A 22,720-nucleotide genomic window follows, 5' to 3' on the forward strand; every position below is an offset into this window, starting at 1 on the left:
TACCCGCAAAATCACGGTATAATTTTTGCAGAGCAATAATTTTCTAAAATTATTCGTAAGGATAAAAAAAAAAACGCAAGTAATTAACACCCCCAAAACGGTTTATAATTGCCTAGAGATGCCACAGACTTCTCATTCAGTTCAACATATTTCTTTGACACCAAGAAGGCGACAAAACACTATTTTTGTCTAAATGAAACTCCTTAACTCACTTTGACATAGTTACTGGACAAAAATATGCCACTACATAGCGCCAAAGCACTACTTTTGTCTACAGGAAAGTCAACAACTCACTTCAACAGTTTCTCAAATGCTAAACGCCAAAATACGGTGGCAAAGCACTATTTTAGTCTAAATATAACTCCTGAATAAAGTTCGACATATTTCCTTGACCCCAAGATAGTATAAAAGATGGTGACTACTTTTGTCTGAATAAAACCCCTCAACCCAGTTCGACGTGTGTCCTTGGCACCAAGATGAAAAAAAAAATATGGCAAAACACTGTCTAAATGAAACTCTTCAACTCACTTTGACATAGTTATTTGGCACAAGACCTTCAACATGGCACAAAATGCCCAAAAAAATGTGTGAAGCACTATTTTTGTCCAAACAGAACTCCCTAACTTAACTATTTTATTAAAAAATGATAAGGGTATCTTTATATCAACATATCATAGTTTAGGGGTTACACTAGTAGTACCGTATAGTCGATTAAAAAATGTTTTGGGGGGGTATCTATTATTTGCGAACTGGAATGTTCACTTATCAGATATTCAAGGGAGCGTTCCCAACTGATGTGTGCGTTTTCAGGAGCCATAAAGAGAACTGGAGGCCTTTTATTTCATTTCTGGGACGCAAGCCTCCCCTCTAACTCATCTGCTACAGTTCATGAATGGGGGCTTCACCGACATCTCGGCATGCTCTCTGGGAAGTTGAGGTGATCGTCTTACTGCGCTGTGCAAACAAAACGACTCTGAGCCCAGCTCGGAGATTTAAGACGGAAGCGTGGAGATGGACAAACAAACAAGCCAGGACTCAGACGTGTTTAGGGGAGCGCTGTCAGGAAGCGAACCATAAAATCTCATGCTGTTCGTTATTTTGCAACTACTAAATAACCTGAGTCTGGCTCCAATTAAAGTTTATGATTCTAAATTGGACATTCAGGATTGTGTTTGCATATATGTTTTGACAGAAAGATATATATTTTCGACCAGAAATTGGTCGAATAGTTTGTGCATGAATTGGTAACTTTACCGCTAGAATTGTTTTTTTGTAGTTTTTCCTTTTAGTAATAAGCTACACAAAAAACTACGAGGAAAAAATACATCAAAACTATAAGTTTCTTCATTAGCTAAACTGCATAAAACGTCAACCCTCTTAAATATTTTAGTTTAAAAGTAATCTTGCTCGCCACACATCTGTTTGAGTAATGTCATTGCCATTTGTGCAAACGGGAACAAAATTAAGCATGGTGCCTTGTTGACTAGAGGGAAAAGGCTTACCCACACACCGAGGTAGGGGTCCACTCCACTGGGAATTAGCCAGGCAAGTGATCCTGGGGTCCCCCTCCACTCGGTGGCCTCGGTTGCAGTCCACCTGGCACTCCGCCCTGTAGGAGGCGCCCCCGTTGCTACACTTCAGCGTGCCGTGCGGGGGCTTGGTGAGGGGTGGGCAGGAGCGTGCTGCACAGAGATTTCAACAAATATAAAATGTGCAATACAAATATAACCCAACAGGGGTGATAACTTCCACACATTTTCCAATACTACGTGGCAACACAAAGACGTAACTAATAATGATTAATAGCGACAAAAGACTCTTGTTTGTTTTTCAGCAGGCAAATGTTGCGGGTACTATTTTTGTGGCTTGGTGACATTACAATGAGCAGTAAAGTAGTTTGTTGAACACTGAACAATTCAAAAGAGGCTACAAGCTGTTAATGTCGCACAAACAAAGAATCCAACAACATAGTTTTGCCTTGGTAAAGTCTGGTTAGCTTGATGCCAACAATGCAAAAATACTATTGACATGCTCCATGCATCAATAGTTACAGTTTTAGAACAATACTAATACTAATACCAATAGTAATAGAACAATACTCCCAAGTATGCATTCTTTATTCTCTATGAAAAATTACTATTTTTAAATGCCTTTATTGCAATTTACATAACAAACATGGCAACAGTAAAGTTTGTCTTTGCATGTATCAAAACAACATAGGGAGATTGTCAGAAGGAACATCAATGCAAATATGCTTTAACATCACATAAACGAAAGGATCTATCAATAATAGAATTACAAAAGCATCACTAATAAAGAATTATGAATTACCGAAATATGAAAACAACACCCCGCAGCCAAAAAAAAAAAAAAAAGTACACAAGGGAGGAGAAACAATTCGATCTTAGACATTACACAATTCAGTAGGGAATTCTTTTAAATACTATTTTTTTTTGTGGCGAAAAATGACTAATATTAAAGTGTCTTAGTCACTTCTAGTAGTAGAAGAAGAAGTCTATTCTTCTTTGGTTGTGTCAGCATGACTGTACACTGCCCCCCAGTGGCTAGGGTGGTTACACTAGAAGGAGTAGCACAATCACTTTGATTGCAGCATAATGCACAAACTGCCTTTTTTTCCAGCTAGAACGGATTAATGACATTTCCATTCATTTCAGTAGAAAAAGAGGTGCAATCAGTAATCAGATTACTTATTCAAGATTTGCCCATAGGTGTGAATGTGAATGGTTGCTTGTATGTGGCTTGTGATTGGCTGCTTCGCAGCAGGTAGACAAAATGGAAGAATCGGATATGTTGACAAAGACTGAGACGGATGAAGACTACATTTTTTTTTTTTTGGTCTTTCTGTTTCACAGATGTTCCGGGGGAAGAAGAGGTAGGCAGGGTCCAATTAAAGAGGGGGTTCAGGAAGGAGGAAGGACACAGCAACAGGAAGGAATGTTATAGGGGAGGGGAAGTTCGGTACAGATGAGCGTCTGGGAGTTCAACAAGTCAGCTATAGAAGGGATGGAAAGGAAGCAAGGAGGTATTTCATGTGGAAAAGGTCTACATGACTCAGAAGACATTAAAACATCGGAGGGTGTGTTGATCGTTTCTAGTATGTGACACAGGTTTCCTGAATGGAGAGCTCTACTTGTAAGTCATTTTGTAGGACCTCCCAGATTTTTAGGCCCGAGGGAGGGAGTCTCCAAGGAACCGTCTGTCTGCTGCTAGTGAAATTAACACGTAACACATGACATGCCCCACCCGCTTTTTTTTAAGACTTCCTCGTAACTTTTATGAGAGAGGTGTAATGTTCAATTTTGGCATTTTCAGATATTTTATTGCACAAAAATGTGAGGTGACACGTTCACGTGGGCAAGAAAAAAAAACATTTTTTTAAATTATCAACAGGTACTATACTATAACTAGACAAAGTACAATTTCTGCAGAAATTCCGTGAGAATGCTGAACGCTGAATGCTAATAAAATATTTCCCAAGCGAGAGTTGAACCAATGCACTTGCATGTCTCCGTAACGCTGGGCAAGTATTTAACGTGAGCCAGGCTTGTTGAAAATCATGTCTAATGGCCTATTTATATGTACAAGTGTTATCTGAACGTACTCTCCATTTATTTAAATGGAAAAATTGAAGTAATGATATCCCATGGAAAAATGCAAAAAAAAATAAAATAAGATTCAGGCAATAGCGCCACCTAGGCATGCAGTACATGCCATTCATTTAGATGGAAAAGTGGAACTAAGGTAGTTGGTATACATGTAATCACTTAGCATAATTGCCATGGATACATTTGCAATGTACAGTCAGAGATGGAATTCAAACCCGTGACCTCCTGGTTACTGGACAATGCATTTTACCAAGTGCGCCACTAAGCAGTATCACAGTGCTGGTAATGATGATCAGTTGTATGTATGAAAGTGAGCGTGGAAAAGTGGGATGTCAGTCCCATTGAAAAGTGGAAAAGTTCGACGTCAGTCCCATTGAAAATGAATGGGGAAAAGTTATTTATCATTATATCGTGCGAATACTGTAAGTACTGTGAAATCAGACGATATATTCCCAAGATGGCGTGAATTTTTGAAGCAAGTTGAAATTTGAACAGTGTAAACCGGAAGTATTATGTGGGAGTTATTACACGGCAAAAAAGTGCGGAGAATAAAAAGCCAATTATTTGTACCGAAGCATTTAAAGCAATATCAAATCATATAACAACCTTACAAAAATCAAACTCGAGTTCATACTTACGTTTACAAGAGGCGGGCGAGCCCGACCAGGTGCCGTCGGCCTGGCAGAGCCGGATGCCGGTCCCGTGGAGGTCGAACCCCGGCTGGCATTTGACGCCGCAGGCCGCGTCGTAGTGGTTGTTGCATACGTTTTGAATGAAGAAGCCATTTTGCGGAGGTGATAGCTGAGGGCAGTGAACAACTGGAATGGAAAAAATAAAAAGAACAACAACTTATGAGAGAATGTGTGAATTTTGGGGACTTAGGTTGACAAATGATCCTTCAGATTACCCTGACAGGTCAAGTCCACTCGCTGGTAACCCGGTTTGCAGACGCAGTCGCCAAGTGAGGTGCTGCCGGGCCTGGAGGTGTGCTGCTGGTCAGGGCATGGCAGGCAGGTGCTTGAACCTCCGGGCATTCCCTCCGGTTTGTAGGTGCCGGGTGGGCATGCTTTAAAAAAAAAAAAAAAAAAGACACCAGACATACTGATAAATACAATAAACCTAAAACAAAAAAATATTTAATGTCAATTAGAAACGTTTATTGGTTTAAAATGCTATTCCACTCGTCCACTATGCTGCCTGGTCTTAAATCTTTTTGGGCGATAATACTTGATTAAAAACAGGAAGCAGAGGCTCCCCTTTTTTTTTTTTTTTGGACAATTTAATATCGTCAGTCATAAACTCTGCGAGTCCACACCCACGCACATATTTAAACATGCTCGAGAGATGGAAAATACGCAGGGAAAAAAAACCTCTCCACAGGGGTTATTAGATGGGATTTGTAGGCCTTAAGCAATGAGACATATTATGCGTTTTCCTTCCAAACCCATTTCGAATTCACAGTAGTTGCAATGTCCGCACATTAAAGCTTATGTGAAGCATGGAGAGTAAATAGTCAACATGCTGGTTTTATGACAACTCATTTAGTGGCGGTCAAGTCAAAAGGCCTTGTGTGAATTTAACCATCACCATGAAATTTTGTGGACAGTTTCAGCCATTACGGGAATTGAACAGGAAGTCAGCCATTTTGGTTTGAAGCAGCCTTTTTTGGTCCAAATTACATCATAAAGTGGACATGTAAAGTTGGAACATATTAGCACCTGACACCAGTTTCATGAAAAGTTGCATGAAAAAGTCTCAAGGACCCATGCCTGAAATTAAACGTGAAATTGGCCATTTTAGCTTGAAGCAGACATTTTTGACCCACATTGCATGAAAACGGTGGCCTGGATAGGTAGAAATAAATTAGCCCCAGACACCAGTTACTAGGGATGTAACGATAACGGCAATATGTTATGCGTCGTCGTCATGTCACGATATTAAAAGCAGCACATCTGTTTAAAAAGTCAGGTGTCGATTTCCATTTGTGCAGTTCTAGCACCCTCTGGTGGCTAGTTTTTTTTAGTGCCGTTTAATTTTCACAAGGCATGTTTTGGCAGTTCTGTTTCAAATCCACGCTAATGCTCAGATGAAGGGGAACGTAATATGCTTGTGAACCGAGTCAATATGTGGAGGAACTCAATGTGTGCTTGAATTAAGCAAATAAATGTTCAATATTAAGTGTTATTAGAGATTGGAGGTTGTTTATATGCATTGTTGTTATGTACAAAAGCACAATGTATTTTATTTTATTTTTTTTTACAATATTGTGACTTATTTGTATCGACAACATCCCCACAATTACGTGATAAGTATCGAATCGTGATCCTCATATCGTGATATCGTATTATGATGTTTGGATATCGTTACACCTCTACCAGTTACTAGGGATGTAACGATAACGACAATGTCGTGATATTAAAACTGACACAATATATCGTTGTCGTCATGTCACGAATCGCGATATCAAACAGCACATCTGTTAAAAAAAAAAAAAACATGTTGATTTCCATTTATGCATTTCTAGCACCCTCTGGTGGCTAGTTTTTTAGTGCCCTTTAATTTTCACAAGGCATGTTTTGGCCCTTCTATGTTTAAAATCCACGCTAATGGTCAGATGAAGAATGTAATACGCTTGTGAAATGAGTCAATATGTGGAGGAACTCAATGTGTGCTTGCATTAGCAAGTAAGTGACTTAATATTCATTGTTATTAGAGATTATAGGTTGTTTATATGCATTTCTGTAATGTACAAAAGCACAATATTGTGTTGTTTTTTTTAGCATGAGCTTTTTTTTTATTATTATTATTATTTTTACAATATATATATTGCCAACCTTCCCACAATATTGTGATAATTATCGTATCGTGATGTTTGGATATCGTTACATCCCTACCAGTTACACCAATCACCCTGAAATTCAGGTAGACATATCTGTTACAATACGAGGCACAGAAAAGTCTAAAGGTCCTATGCCTGAATTTTAACAGGAAGTCTGCTATTTTAGTTTAAATCACCCATTTGGGGCCCAAACTCCCGAAAGGTTGCATGTTTTGGCTTAACGTGCACACAACAGATGGATTCACACACACAAATACACACGCAGTTCCGTAAGAAGCAGACTTTCTGGCTTGTTCCACCAGGAATTGAGCCAAATTGGGAGGGATGCGCAGGAAGTGATGAACGACGAAAGAATGAACTTCCTTTTGAAATGTATCAGCACGCCACAGGCCACATAATGAATCTGCAGCCATTGTGTTTGGACGCTGCGGCGCTCAGAATTACACAGCAGCCAGACGTCGGCGCCTTTATTTAGAGAGGAAGTGGGGCATCAATGGGCAGATGAGCAGAAAGCAGAAATTCTTTTTGCTTTGATTGGCTCTCATTCTTTCATTAAAGGTCCCCTGAAATGAAATGTGCACTTTTTTAGGTTTTTGATCATAAATATTCCTCACCATAGCCTGACTAAGTCCCCAAAGCTGTGAGATAAATGACCCATGTTTCCCTTTCCTATGGGCGTTTGTATCAAAGTAGCTCAAAAAGCACTCTCAAACGGGCTCTTTCAGCAGGTCGATTTTATACGTCACTAACCCCACTGTTTTTGGTTTTACACGTCACTAGCTCGGGGCGAACTCCACCCTCACAATTTTCGACCCCTCTTCCCACCAGGGAGATTTCAAACCCACGAACAAACAGCAGCAGCAGAACAGCATAGCAGCAAAACTCAAATCAATTCAATTTAACACAAAAACAGAAAATGTTTTATTCAATAGACCCTTCCAGTGTGACGTCACGTTTAAGTGCGCCACTTGCAGTGGAGGGCAGGGCGTCAATTTGTTTGTTAGCAGCTAGCAAGCTAAGATAGCTTGAAAACTTCGATATACAGCAAGACAAGTATATCCGGACACAAACGATTTAATGAATGACAATTTACACCATGAAAGTAGTGATCGATGTGCTGTTTCAAAGCAAAAACAACATACCTTAAGGTTCCGCTTCCACTTTGCCTTCCAACAAACACCTTTTTTGTAGCTACCGGCTCCAAATGGCTGGTTTCAATGAGTCGCAGTAAAGTAGTGTCCTACTCGGGAAGTTTTTTGTGACACTTGACACATTTCCCACCTTTTAACGAAAACACTCGCCAAAAATCAAGCTCTCTACATTCATTTGTTATGGGATGTTTGCCCTCCGTGAGGCGCAGCGGAAGCTAAGCAGTGACGTCAGCTGGGCGGGGTCTATTCTGTAAAATTCAGAGACAATTCATAGACAGTCAGCAAAGTAAACTAAAGCTAAACTCTAGCAGTTCTAGTTGTTCCCAGAGAGCAGTAAGAATACATGCACGTTGATGCTAAAGAGTCATTTTGACAATTTCAAATATTGCTAATTTCCATTAGCCCATATATGGAGATTCCCATTGTATGTTAGCATTAAGCTTACAGATTTACAGTATGTTATTAATCAAAAAGGAAACAAACAAGTGGAAACAACAAAAAGAAAGACAGAATAATGCTAGTGCTACAATAAAAAACATCTTTAAGCCACAGGGGTTTAAGCTGTTCGAAACAAACTTTACGGTAAGCCTCAGGGATACGCAACTCCAGCTTCCCAAACTAACCCAGACTCGATTTCAGGGCTAGAGCGGGGTAATTACTCTCAGAGGAAGAACTGGGGAGTGAAAAAAAAAAAAAAAAGTAAAACGCAAACAAAGTGCAGGCCAGTTCATAAGCAAGGAGCCAACGCTACAATCACACGAGAACGTTTCGATTAGACCGGCCTAAAAAAAGATTGGGCCGAACACGAAAGGTTTATCCAGAGGGACCACAGTGACCAACATAGAGAGGGCGGTTTCAACTCCGTGGGTCATATTCGTAGGTCTCCGTGTACATTCATAGGCCCGTTCCCACAAAATCCACAAACACATGCTCGAGAACGCACGGCCATCCGCACGGTACAATTACAAACGCGGCTTCCCACCTCTTATCTTCGACACAAATTATCTAATTGCAAGGCAGCAAATCTCACAATTTGATGTTACCGACGGAAATATGTCTGCACATCTGGTCCGAGTCATCATCTGGTTTATTTTATTCTGCAACCGAAGCCAGCAGAATCCAGATGGGGGATCGAAATTCTGCCATTTCACCGTTGAAGAGTCGATGGCTAATCTGAGAGTTTCCCAGAAGTAGGCCATGGATCAAAACACGTTTGAGTTGTTCTAGGTGCTCTTACATGTTGTTGATCATTATGACTACAAGTATCAACATACACATACTACATATACAATGAATCACACTTTATCACGGCAGATAAGTTACAGTCTCTCCAATAATAAGTAAGCAAATTCAAAAGTATTTTCACAGATCGCCACGAAATTCCGTGGATTGGAACAGGACTCATGAAAGTCTCAATGAGGCATGAATGAGTGGATGAGTGGATCTCACTCTGCTTCATCTATCCATCCCTCCTTCCTCTCTTCAGTTTTGCTTCTGGTCTCTTGAGATTTCCCTAATCTGTTGGAATTTAGAGGTTTCTGGGGTTGGGGTAAGATTCTGGTTTTGTAACCATGTGGGTGGCAGGTGGTGTTTAGTTGGTGCTGGATTTCACTTTGATTCATCTTTCTTTCCTTTGACCTTTCCTCTGGTCTCCTGACCTTCTGAACTTCACGACTCTGGCGAGACTCTGAAGTATCCGGTTAAGGTGAAGGGTAATGGGATTTGTATTAGTTTTAAGTGAATTAATAAGTACAAATTCACATGAATTCACACACAAGCACATTCACACGCACTTACATTTGTCTTTGTATCATCATGGGGACTTCTCATTGACATAATGCCTTTCCCTAACCTCAACCATAAAAAATGATTGCCTAACCCCATTCGTTACCCTAATCTCAACCATAATCCAATTCAAACCTAAACTCTAAAACCAAGTCTTTACCCTCAAAAAGAGGTCTGAACTTGTGGGGACCACCAAAATGTCCCCACAATTTCAAGTCGGTCCCCACAACGGTAGTTAAACCTGGAAAAACACTAGTCTATGGGCCCCACAATGTAGCAAAGACCTAAGGCACAAATGCACACATGCACACATGATGATATGTTGAATCGGTAAGACTGCCGAATGAACAATTCTGAATGCTCTCTTAAAAAAAAAAAAAAGGAGTAATAAATGAAATTGAACAGGAAGTTTTGGTTTGAAGCAGGCATTTTCAATTTTGCTGCTACAAAAGTGGTTAATGATATACTTGTTGCTCTTGATAAAAAGCAATACTGTGCTGCACTTTTTATTGATCCGTCAAAGGCATTTGACACTGTGGACCACACAGTTTTAAAGCAAAGGCTCATCAGTCTTGGTCTGTCAGATGATGTAGTCTCGTGGTTCACAAATTATTTGAGTGACAGGACCCAATGTATTAAACATGATGGTTTATGTTCTGAATTCTTGAGTGTTCACAAAGGGGTGCCGCAGGGCTCTGTGCTCGGACCCCTCCTGTTCATTATGTACATTAATGATCTGGAACAAAGCGTGTTGGACGCCAATATGCATTTTTATGCTGATGACACAATAATTTACTCCTTTGGCTCATGCTCAGCTGCTGCTGTTGCTTCGTTGCAGAAAGCTTTTAATGTTGTGCAGCACACACTTCTGCAACTAAAACTAGTCCTTAATGCGGACAAAACTAAACTGATGTTGTTTTCAAATTCCAGGAAAAGCCCACAATTTCCCCCCAAAGTGTCCACTCTGGAGGGAAATGAAATAGAGGTGGTTCATACATATAAGTATCTTGGTATTTTGCTTGACGACACTTTGACTTTTAAACCCCATGTTGAGAACCTCGTGAAGAAACTCAAACTAAAACTGGGTTTCTTATTTCGGAATAAATGTTGTTTTTCTTTTGAGGTCAAAAAGCGTCTTGTCACTGCAACTTTTTTATCTGTTTTAGATTATGGGGATGTGTTGTATATGAATGCTTCAGCTCAGTGTTTGAGTAATATTGACTCTGTATATCATGCTGCTTTGAGGTTTGTTACAAATTGTAGAGCCTTGACCCATCACTGTGAACTGTACTCTCGAACTGTACTCGCCTCCTTTGTCCACCAGGAGGTTGACTCACTGGTACATTTTTATTTACAAGGCTATGCTTGGACTGCTGCCCTCTTATATTTGTAATTTAATCACATTGAAAAGTGTTGATTCTTATGCTTTGCGTTCCAATGATCTTTTGTCGCTCTCTGTTCCATTTGCCCGCACTGAGCTGGGGAAAAAGGCTTTTGTTTTCTCTGCCCCTTCTGCATGGAACATGTTGCAAAAGGACTGGAAACTAACGGAACTTGTTTCATTGAACGATTTTAGATCCAGATTAAGAGCACTTGAGACGGCCTCATTGATTTGTAACTGTTTTATATAATTTTTATGTGATTGTAAGTGAAACTTTTATTTGTAACTGTAATGAAAACTGTTTTGCTGCCTCTTGGCCAGGACTCCCTTGAAAAAGAGGTTCTTAATCTCAATGGGACTATCCTGGTTAAATAAAGGTTAAATAAAAAAAATAAAAAAAATAAAATAAAATTTTGGAGGCCAAATTCCATGAAAAGGCCTGAAATGCTATGAAAAAAAGTTTTACTAATCAACACAAAATTTGGTGGATACGTCTATCATGAGATGATGCACAAAAAAGTCTGAAGGACTCATACTCACAATTGAACAGAAAGCCAGCCATTTTGGTTTGAAGCAAGTTCAAGCAACTATTTTTGTAAAAAGAAACCTGGACTGTTCGGAAAAAAAATTGCCAAAGACAAAAGTTTCACCAATCATCATGAAATTTTGTGGACATGTCGATCAAAGCTGCACGAAAAAGTCTCAAGTACCTAGAATTGAAATTGAAGGGCATGTCGGCAATTTTGTGCCTAAGCAGCCACTTTGAGGCCAATTGTTAGTAACAATTTTCTCTCGATACCAATTTCATCATGAAATTTGGACACGTTAAAAAGTGTTAAGGACTTGTGAATGGAATTGAACAGGGGGTCGTAACAGTACTTTTGGGCTTGTCCTTTGCCAAACTCCTAACCAGCCACTTTTGATCCATTTGGTCTTTTCGACTACCTTGGCATGCTCATTCTGCTCACTTGTGGTCTAAGGCCCTCTCACGGCAGACATTCTATCAAGCCAACTCCTAAATTCCAGAGTGTTGCGAGAGAGGGAGAGGCGTTCCACTCGCAACGGAGACTTAACATGTGCATAAATAGACACTGGAAATAGACAATTAAAGTGTATAGTCTGGCCTGCAAAACGCATTCAAGCCAGGGTCTGACTGGGGGAAAGAAGAAAATGGTGGTTTTATTTTGTGTTAACACAGCCTGTATATACATTCGGTCTGGCGCAGCACACATCATCTGATGTGATTTGACATGTTGGACCTCCTAGAAAGGCATCCAGTAAGAATGAGCGTTTTCTATTCACCCCCCACAATATAATAATTTCAAGAAGGAAGTCAAGTCATCCCCAGCTCATCAGAAGAGCGACGATATCTCTCGCAGACTCCCAAGGACAAAGTGCACATCCCGCTGGCTTATTACAGACTACGGGAAGACTGGGCTTCGGCGGGGAGAGTGAGGCGAACCGCTAAACAACTGTACAAACACGGGCAGCTCTCCAGTCTGGTGAGCTTGATTATAGATGGCAGTGTGCTGGGAAATAAGTGACAAAAAAGGCCCGCAGTGCGCGTGAGGTACGGTGTAAATAAACTAGGGATACGCGATAATAATTATCGGCAGTTATCGACCAATTTGACGTCGTGCAGATAAACCAGATAATAAAGAAATCTGCCGAATTTTTTCATCTTAGTTAGTTTTGATTTCGTTTTGAGTTTTGTTTTTTAAATTTATTTTTTTTTATTAGTTTTCAGGGTGGTTCTGTTAGTTTTTATTAGTTCTAGTTATTTAAGAAATACTTTTTTAGTTAGTTTCAGTATTAGTTTTTTTGTTAGTTTTTTAAATGTGTATTACTTGTGTGCAATTTTTAAATGATACTTTATTTGTTTATCCATATTTGGCAGTCAAACATTAATATTTTGCCTATAATACATTTGATATTTTCATTATTTTTCATGTACAATTAGCACCTTTAATAACACATTTAACAACTTACTGTCGACTGAAAATGACATCACAAGGGCTCTGGTAACCAATCACAGCTCAGTTTGTGAATGTCACATGACCAAACCTAGAAAACAGGTGAGCTGGTGATTGGTTATCTGAGCCCTTGTGATGTCATTTTCAGTCGACAGCAAGTTGCAAAATGTGTTCTTAAAGGTACTATTTGTACGTGAAAAATAATGGAAGTACCAAATTAGTTAACGACAAAATATTAACTTTTTATTGCTATAATGGGCTAAATAAGTGAAGTATCCCTTTAAAAAACATCATGACAGTGATGTCACCTGAAGGTGCTTTTCTATTGGCCGCTGCTAGATGACGTCGCTTCTGTGGGACACACTTTCAAACATCCTTTTTCCAGTTAATATAAAAATTAATCTACTTAAAATCACATTTAAAATCATCCCCAAAAGCTCATGCATTAAATGAATTACCAAAGACTAAAACGAAGGACATTTTTGCTTATAATTATAGTTTTAATTTGTTTTGTAAACATAAAATGTAGTTCTTGTTTTTTTAAAAAGCATTTTCGTTTTTATTTTATTTCATTAATGAAATTGTTTTTTGAATTTTAGTTTAATTGTTTTCGTTAGTTTTAGTTGACTAAAATAACCTTGATGCCACGTTGGTCCATCAGTTGTGGTTGTGGCTCAAGTTGTGCCCAATTTCTCAACCCCTCCCCTCTCTTATGGTAGCATCGCATATTTGTGATGTTATAACCTCGTGGTCGCAGAAGATGCATCTTTTTTTTTTTTTTTTTGTTTGTTACAAACTCAAAATGAGTTACTGGTTGTCTCTGAAACAGCGATATCAATAAAATTCAGCTTCATGCTGCTTGCCACAATGTTTCAATGTATTTGTACATGTTAGCCTTATAGTAGGACTCAGTTCATTTTGCCATAAATTAGCGGCTTAGCTTTCAGTTATCGACATCGGCATTTTCAAATTTATTGGTTTATCAGTATCGGTTGAAAACAGCATTATCGTGCATCCCAAAAATAAATACTTTGAAAAAGGAAAAGTTCAGTCATTCCGCTGTGAAAAAGTGGATAGTTGACTTGGAAATAGACATTGCAAGTGAAAAAATATCCTATAACTCATTCACTGCCATTGATGGAAAAAGACGTCAAATGATGCATTTTTGCTGGACTGGCAGCTAAAAGATACAAAAATGTACTTTTACTGAGATTTCATGACATAACGCTTCATCTCTTGGTTACATCTCTGTTCTCAAGTTTGTAGCTAAACATGGAGGTGATGTGTGTTTTCGCTCCCACACAAGAACAGCACCGGATCTGCAAATGAGGCTTTCGTTTTGGCAACCGAAGACGTTGGAAGGAGACAAGCACGCTGTCCAGACGGTTTACAGTTATTGATGCTGTGGGGGGAATTTTAAGGTTTCCACAGGCGGGGAGGTAACAGAGCGTCCTTACTGTTTATGTAACAGGTCCACTCCTTAGGTGCAGAATCCTGACTTATTACAGCATCCAGCTGTAAATTACTGAAAATAAAAGGCCACTTTTATCCGTGTGCTGGCAGCGGTGAACTTGGGGGCGTGTGGGTTAGAGGGGGTTTCCAGCAGTTTAGGGCGAGATCTGGTATCAGGGGCTAATTATTTTTCTAAATGGAAACCAAAATCTTCAATTTCTGGCATGCGTCTTTCAGACTTTTTCTCGCGTTCTGTTACAACAGACATGGCCACCGAAAAACAGGGGCTGTCAATGTGTGGAAAATCAAGCTCAACTTTCCAGGGGGTGCTACTGAGTGAGTTTAACGACACCGCAAGAACACAATCCAGAGCTGCTGTCATTCCAACCCAGACTTCAGAAGAGGTCACAGACCCCGTTTGACTCTCAGCCCACAGAACCACTTCGCCAGTCCTCTCCATCACAGATCCCACAAAGTCCCGTTTGTCAACTGTGTCGGAAGGGAGCCTCGCCTTTTGTCTTTATCAGCTGGAATTCCACTCGAATTTTTTTGGAAGAGATTGTTTCTCTTGGCTCGGATTGGTCTATAAACAATACCGCTGTACACAGTGGAGATTTGGATAAGGTTTCCAACCAAATTGCTCAGTCAATAATAATAACAGCCCCACTGACAGCACCGAAGTTCTTGTATGTTTTTGAAAAAGGGGAGCCAAAAAAAAAAAGAAAACGCAAACCTCAGAGTCTAGACAGCTAACCCACCTGAAGCCACTCAGACACACATACATACTCGCGCACACACTGTGGAGAGGGAGGCTTGCCTCTGGCAGCAGTGTTTTGCTGCGCCTGTCAAAAAAGCTGACCAGTGACGCACACGAACGTACCAAGAATCCACACAACAGCTCCGCTTCATTCAGCCAGGCCTCCTTAAGGTAAACAGTGGCTCAATCTCGACTACAAGAAGTCAAAAAGTTACGTGAGGTGAATTTTTTCCACGGTTACCATAAGCATTTTTGTTACTCACAGCATTATTTTATTCATTTTGGGGATTTTTTATATTATTTAAATAATTGGTTGTCAGAATTTGAATTTTATACTGCCAAATACTGGAATTACAAAAACCATATCAGTTGGGACTAGGTTTAATTTCTAAACGTTTTGTGACATTGAACCAAAATCTGACGAACCCTGACGAGACATCAACATTCACTACTGGCTTTGCGATGGAGGGAATCCCCAACACGTTGGAAGTTGGAGAAGTTTAGGCACATGACAGTCAAACAGCATGCATATGTATGGCACAAAGAGTACTTGTTTTAGTAGGTAGTAGAAAGTATGTGAATTACAAACGCCATGTAAAAGAGTCACTGACTTTCAAGTCGAGCCATGCGGTGAGTCAGTGTTTCATAATTGTCTGTAAATAATTATTTTGCCATCAAACACTTTCTGAGTCTTGCTTTTGTTGTTTTTAAATTAGAAGTGTCACAACAGCAAAGACTTTTCGGCTTGGTTCTTTTCACAGAAAGCTCATTTTCTCTGCTTTTTGGTCAGAAACTGACCCGGCACTCACGATGCATCTGCAATTGGCGAGCCACGATATAGTAGGGGATTACGTCGTAGTAGTATATATCCTTTTTGTGACATTTTTGTTTGGTGGCGTGCCGCAAGATTTTTCTTATGTCAGATATATGTCTCCGCTCAATAAACGTTAGAAAACACCGGCCTTTTAAGTGTCTGTCTGTATCAAAGCAAGCAAAAACGAAACAGTTACTCAATCACTCACTTTGGAGCCAGTGCATCTGTTAGTCATTGTGTTGCAATCACACACACACACAAATACACGCAGAGTTTGATTCTCCCAAACGCAATGAACATGATGTAACCTTTAACACGACGGGACCACCTGCCCGCGTGGAGTTGCAGTGCGGCCGACGACGCCACGGAAACGCAAAACAGGGCTTTAAAGAGGCGACGTAAATAAAGCGAGATGAGGGAATCTGTCATGACTCCTTGCACTTCATCATCGCAATCGCTGGATCGAGTTGAAGCGACGCAATCGGGGCCAATGAGGGAATACATGCGGGGAAAGTTCATCCGCTGTATCACTTGTGACAGGGATGAGAATGATGGCTCTGAAAGCAGGGGTTCTCCAAATGTGGCCTTTTAAATTCACTTGTCAAAATAGGGCTTTTAATCCCTCATTAAATTTGGATTTGAATATGTGGAAGATTACGGCTTTTTATCTTGAGCGAATACGTCTTTATATATATTAAATCTGACATCCATTCTTTTTTTTTCTCTCATACTTGAAGTATATATTGCAACTTTAGCTTGGAAAAATGTGACTATTCTCATAAAATGATGATAAAATAGATCTTTGTTCTTTTAAAGAATACAATTTTTTATCGGAAAATTGCAATTTTATTTTGTTAGAAAAATATGGATAAATATTAATTCTATCTCCACTATTCTTCAGACCAATACCAGTACTAAACTGGACCAAGTCCCGGTATCACAAATATTTTTGATACATAAAATTCAACCCCACACCAAAAAAATAAAAAATAAAAAATCTGATAATTTTTAATAATGACCTATATATCCCAATTAAGCATTTTTCCTTGAAATTACATTAAATTAATGGCAATTTTCTATTCTCCTAATTTTTAATTTCCTGTTCCTGAACATAAAAAGGCCACAAGAGGGCAGCCTATTGTATGGAATAGGGCCAGTGAAGAGACAAAAAAAAAGTATTCTGACTTTATTCTCAGAATTTTGAGAATAAAGTCAGAATTCTCACTTTAATTAGGGCCCGAGCAGCGACCGCTGCGAGGTCCCTATTGTTTTTCAAGGAATTCTTATTATTCTTCTTCTTTTTATTTGTTATTATTCTTTTCCGCAAACAATCACATTTTTGAGACACTAAACGTGAACGAAAACTCACCAAACTTTACACACACGTCAGGCCTGGCGAAAAATTTGATATTTTAAAGTCGCCATAGGTGATAACAGAAAAATGGCTCCATAGCGCCACCTACATAGGTTAAACAGATCCCTGGCCCGCTACGATTGTCCGACGGCTATGAAAATTGTGTGGCACCTGTAGCACATCCAGATGAACAAAAACCTCTTTGATGTGTGTACCCTAAAATAGACAGGAAGTGAGATATGAGTATTTAAATGTCCAATTTTGGCCAATTTTTGCACATTTACAGGGGTCATACTTTTGCCTGCTTCTCCTACACGGTTAATCCAATTGACTTCAAACTTGGGATGTACCATCTCAAGACCTGGGACAACACCATGGTACAAAATCTAAAGTTTTCGACATACTATATGACGGCGGTGGGGCATCAAATTTAGAGTTTCAAAACTCTTACTAAACGTAGTATTGCCGGTTGTATGTTTAACCTAGAGCTACGAAAATTGGTACACATATGTAACAGACTATGACCTACAAAAAAGTCTGTTGGTGCCATATGCTAAACCCAACAGGAAGTCCGCCAGAGGCGGGGCATCAAATTTTGAGTTTCAAAATTCTTACTTAATGAAGCATTCCCGGCTGTACGTTTCACCTAGAGTTACCAAAATTTAAAGACATATGTAACAGCCCTCAAGGTACAAAAAACTCTTTTTGAACCATATGCTAAACCTAACAGAAAGTCCACCATTTTGATTTACTTTGGAACGTGTTCCCATTTTTTTGGCCATTTCATAGGGGTCCTATTTTAACGAACTCCTCTTACAGAGTTTATCCGATCATCTTCAAACTTGGTGTGATTCATCTTAAGATGTTGAAGATGAAAAGTTATTGAAAGCTTTTTATTTCGCTGCACGCTGTTGTCGTGGCATGCACTTGTTTGCAAAGGCAAAAAATTCTTCTTAATGAAGAATTCTCAGTTGTACGAAGCAGCTAGAGCTACGAAAATTTGTAGACATATGTAACAGCCCACGATGTACAAAAAAGTCTCTTGCTGCTTTGTGCTAAACCCAACAGGAAGTCCCGCAAGGGCCGGGCATCACTTTTTGAGCTAAAAAACTCCTCTTTAACGAAGCATTCCCGGTTGTACCTTTCACCTAGCGCTATGATAATTTGGAGGCATACATAAGAGCCCACGATGTACAAAAAAGTCTTTTAGAACCATATGCTAAACCTAACAGGAAGTCCGGCATTTTGATTTACTTTGGAACATGTTGCCATTTTTTTGGCCATTTCATAGGGGTCTTATTTTAACGAACTCCTCCTACAGTGTTTATCCGATCATCTTCAAACTTGGTGTGATTCATCTTAAGATGTTGACGATGAAAAGTTATTGAAAGCTTTTTATTTCGTCGCACGCTGTTGTCGTGGCATGCACTGTTGGCAAAGGAAAAAAAAATCCTTCTTAATGCAGCGTTCCCAGTTGGACGAAGCAGCTCGAGCTACAAAAATTTGTAGACATATGTACACATTTGTCCACATATATATATTTACATATGCATGTAAAAAAATTATGTCAGGCTAAACTAAATGGTTGATTTGGCCCCACACATTTTCACCTTACCATACCCGGCCCTCTTTGCAAAAGGTTTGAACACTCCTGGCCTAAACCTAGGTGTATACTCAAACTATGCACGCACATAAAGCCTGGAACAAAATGTGTAATTTAGAGGGTTCTTGTTTTGTTTTTTGTATTCCTTATATTTCATGTCATTATACTTGACACACTATTTTTACTACTCACTGAATCAATTATAAGAACATTTAATTGATACAATCCAATCACATCCTAGAGAATTGAAAACACATTCAATCATGAGGTTGTTAAGACACATTTACTTCTGTAGCACTTAACCACAAACAAGTTGCGACATCCCCTGATCTAACCCTCCAACCGGGCAAGGAAAAACTTTCAGGGGTCATATTTTAACGAACCCCTCCTACAAAATTTATCCGACTGTCTTCAAACTTGGTGTGTTTCATCTTAAGATGTTTAAGATGCTAAGTAATCGAAAGTTTTTTATTTTGTAACACGCTGTTGCCATAGCAATGCATTGTTTGTCAAGTGCTGCTTTTTTTTTTTTATACACATGAAAACTCATGGAACTTTGCAAACACATCAGACTTGTCATGAACATGAATTTTCAGAGATTTATTGTGCAATTTGCAATAAATAGCGCCCTCTAGACCTTTTTATGAAGCATTTCCGATTGTATGATTATGCTAGACCTACAAAAAAGTATTATGTAGCCATTTGCCAAACCAAAGAGGAAGTCCGCTATTTTGATTTTATTTTGGGAATTATACATCATTTTTGGCCTTTTTCATTCAACTTTGCACAGACAAGGCATGGAAAAAAACTAACATTTTAAATGGTCCTTGTTCCATGTAACAGTTGTCAAGTGCTGCTTTTTTTTTTTATATATACACATGAAAACTCATGAAACTTTGCAAACACATCAGACTTGTCATGAACATGAATTTTCAGAGATTTATTGTGCAATTTGCAATAAATAGCGCCCTCTAGACATTTTTATGAAGCATTTCCGATTGTATGATTATGCTAGACCTACAAAAAAGTATTATGTAGCCATTTGCCAAACCAAAGAGGAAGTCCGCTATTTTGATTTTATTTTGGGAATTATACATAATTTTTGGCCTTCTTCATTAAACTTTGCACAGACAAGGCATGGAAAAAACTAACATTTTAAATGGTCCTTGTTCCATGTAACAGTACCCCAACGTGCCAGTACCCTGACGTGCAAGTAACCCAACGTTGTGCTCAATAGCGCCCTCTATGCATTTTTATGGAGCATTTCCAATTGTATGATTCAAGCGATACACAACTAAAGATGACTTGACCTAGATTTGTGAAAACTGGGAGGCATACCTATTAGCTTAAGACCTACAAAAAGTATTCTGTAGCCGTATGCTAAACCTAAAAGGAAGTCCGCCATTTTGAATTTATTTTGGGAATTGAGCACCATATTTTGCGTTTTGATTAAACTTTGCACACACAAGGCTTGTCAAAAACATTTTAGATGGTCCTTGTCCTATTTGACAGTACCCCAACGTGCCAGTACCCCGACGTGCAAGTACCCCAACGTGGCACGCCTTTGCTGTAGCGATGCATTGTTTGCAAAGAATTTTTTTTTTATATGATTCAGCTAGATGTGTGAATATTGGGAGGCATACCTATCAGCCGAATACCTCGACAAAGCATTCCATAGCAATGTGAACAAACACAAAAAGCATGGCAAAACATTTACAATTTAGACGGTTTCTTATGAAACAGTACCCTAACGTGCCAGTACCCCGACGTGCAAATACCCCAACGTGGCACGGGTTGCGAGGGCCCATTATAGCTGCTCGCAGCTCTAGTCTTAGAATTGTGATTTTAAGTGAGAATTTTGACTTTAATCTCGTAATTCTCACTTTAATTCTGAGAATAAAGTCAGAATTCTCGACTTTAAAGTCAGAAAGGGCCAGTAAAGCGAGAAAAAAAAAAGAGAGTTTGGCAGGATTCTTACTTTATTTTCAGAATTCTCACTTTAATCTTAGAATTCCGACTTTAAAGTGAGAATTCTGACTTTATTCTCATAATTCTGTCTATGATTAAAGTGAGAATTTTGAGAATAAATTCTCACTTTAATTCTGAAAATAAACATCACAAGTACCACAAGTACCTTGAAATAAGGCCGGGTATCAACTCGGTACTCGCCTATCTCTATTCTCTACTAATGAAAATAAAGTTGTATTGGTGTTTCCTAATTAAGTTTTAATATTAATACCATAATAATTGTTTTTAACTAATACCCTTGCATGACAATTTGCCAATTTTGGTGCTACCTACCCGTGCACTCATGCTGCAGGCCCTTTCCATAGTATCCCTTCTCACAGATGCAGTCGTAGCGTCCGGTGTGCGTGCCACACTTGCAGCTGGCCATCACGTCGCAGCAGTCCCGGCCGGCCTCGCACAAGGACGAGCATCGGGACAGATCCTCCTGGATGTAGCTGCCCGTGGGGAGGTCTTGGGAAATGAGGCAGAAGTGTTAAAACATATCAAACATAATGAAGTCTCATTCCTACAAATGTGAGGAGTGAACAAGCATGTGACTGAAAGCCTCTAAGTGCGATTTGAGGATTCCTGGCTGACTTCACGGCAAAGTCCGGAGCTGCTTTCTCGGTTCTCACGGCCTTATCCGTGTGTGCTTCTGATCTTTTACGACCGCGTCTCCCTACTCTGGGGCTTCAGCAAGCCTGCAAGTCTGTGCTCATGATTTAGAGTTTTTCCACATTTTTTACAGTAATGTCACAGCCTTTTCTCTAAATGTATTAAATTCCTTTTTCCCCCCTCAAAATTTTGTAAAAAAATTTCCCATGATGACAATGTGACAAATTTTTGTTATGAACTTAAGGGGGTGATGAAAGTCACAAAAAAGCAGCAGTATTATAACTTGGGAGTGTGACGATATATCGATATCACGATAAATGGTGATACTTTGGATTATCGATACGCCTACGCAAGTATCGCGATATTTGTAGTTAATATTCAGGCACTATTATGGCTCGATTGTTCATGACTTATTGAGCAATTACTTGGCGGGCCACTAGGGGGAGCGCCTCATAAGAGTGGTGGGGAAATGGACGCAAGTCTTCAGGCAAAGAAGACTCATGAGCTTAGTTTTTTTTTTTATAATTATTTTCATTATTATTATTTACATCATTATTATATATATATATATATATATATATATATATATATATATATATATAATATTGTGATTTAGATTATATTTATATTTTATGTATTTATATTATTTTTATTATTATTTATTATTTATATTTATTTATTATTATTTATGCATTTTATTAAACTGATAATAATTATTATTATTATTTAAAAAAAAAATAAAAATAAGTTCATGAGTCTATAAAATACTACTACTACTACTGTCGCACAGCACGAAGAATTTATGCCGGTGAGTATTGCTTTTATCATCTTTCTGTACATTTCAAATATTTCTTATTTAATAGTTTATACTTGGACAACGATGCATCTATGGCGTTTTGAGTTATGTGTTAGCATTACGCTAGCGCAAGTGAACTTTTGCAACTTTTGTGTGTTTGTTTATAATATAAATAATATATAATATATATAATATAATATAAGTGTACCGTTCTTTATTTTGTGTCAGTTTTAACTGTAAACTGAACCTGGGAGTGGCAATTAACAGCACATGTTGACTTTTTGAAGAACTCTTTTTCTATCTGCCAAATATCCAATTATGGGAAATCCCACTCAACGGCAGGGAGAAAAATGGAATTTACTAAATAGCTGCTGACGTTCTAATCATTTAAAATGTAAAAAGATTCTCATTATGTGATGTCAGCAGACCTATGAAGTGACCTTATACAACTTAAATAAGTAAATGGAAAGAGGGGTGCAATCCGATCCTAAAGTCCGTCAAGTGGTTTAACAGATGTTTTTTAAGTTGGTTGGTCAGCTCATCCTAAGAATTCTATCATAAAAAGAT

The 22,720-nt window shown here is 38.8% G+C and overlaps 1 protein-coding gene across 7 annotated transcripts in view; it reads right to left on the bottom strand.

Moving 5' to 3' along the window:
- The window catches only part of svep1 (sushi, von Willebrand factor type A, EGF and pentraxin domain containing 1), a 66,619-nt gene that overhangs the window by 30,209 nt on the left and 13,690 nt on the right, over nt 1-22,720 (bottom strand). For all 7 annotated transcript variants that reach the window (XM_077499478.1, XM_077499475.1, XM_077499473.1 and 4 more), the window contains 4 exons: nt 21,037-21,213; nt 4,534-4,692; nt 4,265-4,444; nt 1,503-1,682 (listed from right to left, as the gene is read on the bottom strand). In XM_077499478.1, the coding sequence (XP_077355604.1) occupies nt 1,503-1,682; nt 4,265-4,444; nt 4,534-4,692; nt 21,037-21,213 (696 nt within the window). The remainder of the gene's footprint in view (nt 1-1,502; nt 1,683-4,264; nt 4,445-4,533; nt 4,693-21,036; nt 21,214-22,720) is intronic.

Source organism: Festucalex cinctus, chromosome 16, assembly GCF_051991245.1.
Source record: "Festucalex cinctus isolate MCC-2025b chromosome 16, RoL_Fcin_1.0, whole genome shotgun sequence".
Lineage (NCBI taxonomy): Eukaryota > Metazoa > Chordata > Actinopteri > Syngnathiformes > Syngnathidae > Festucalex > Festucalex cinctus.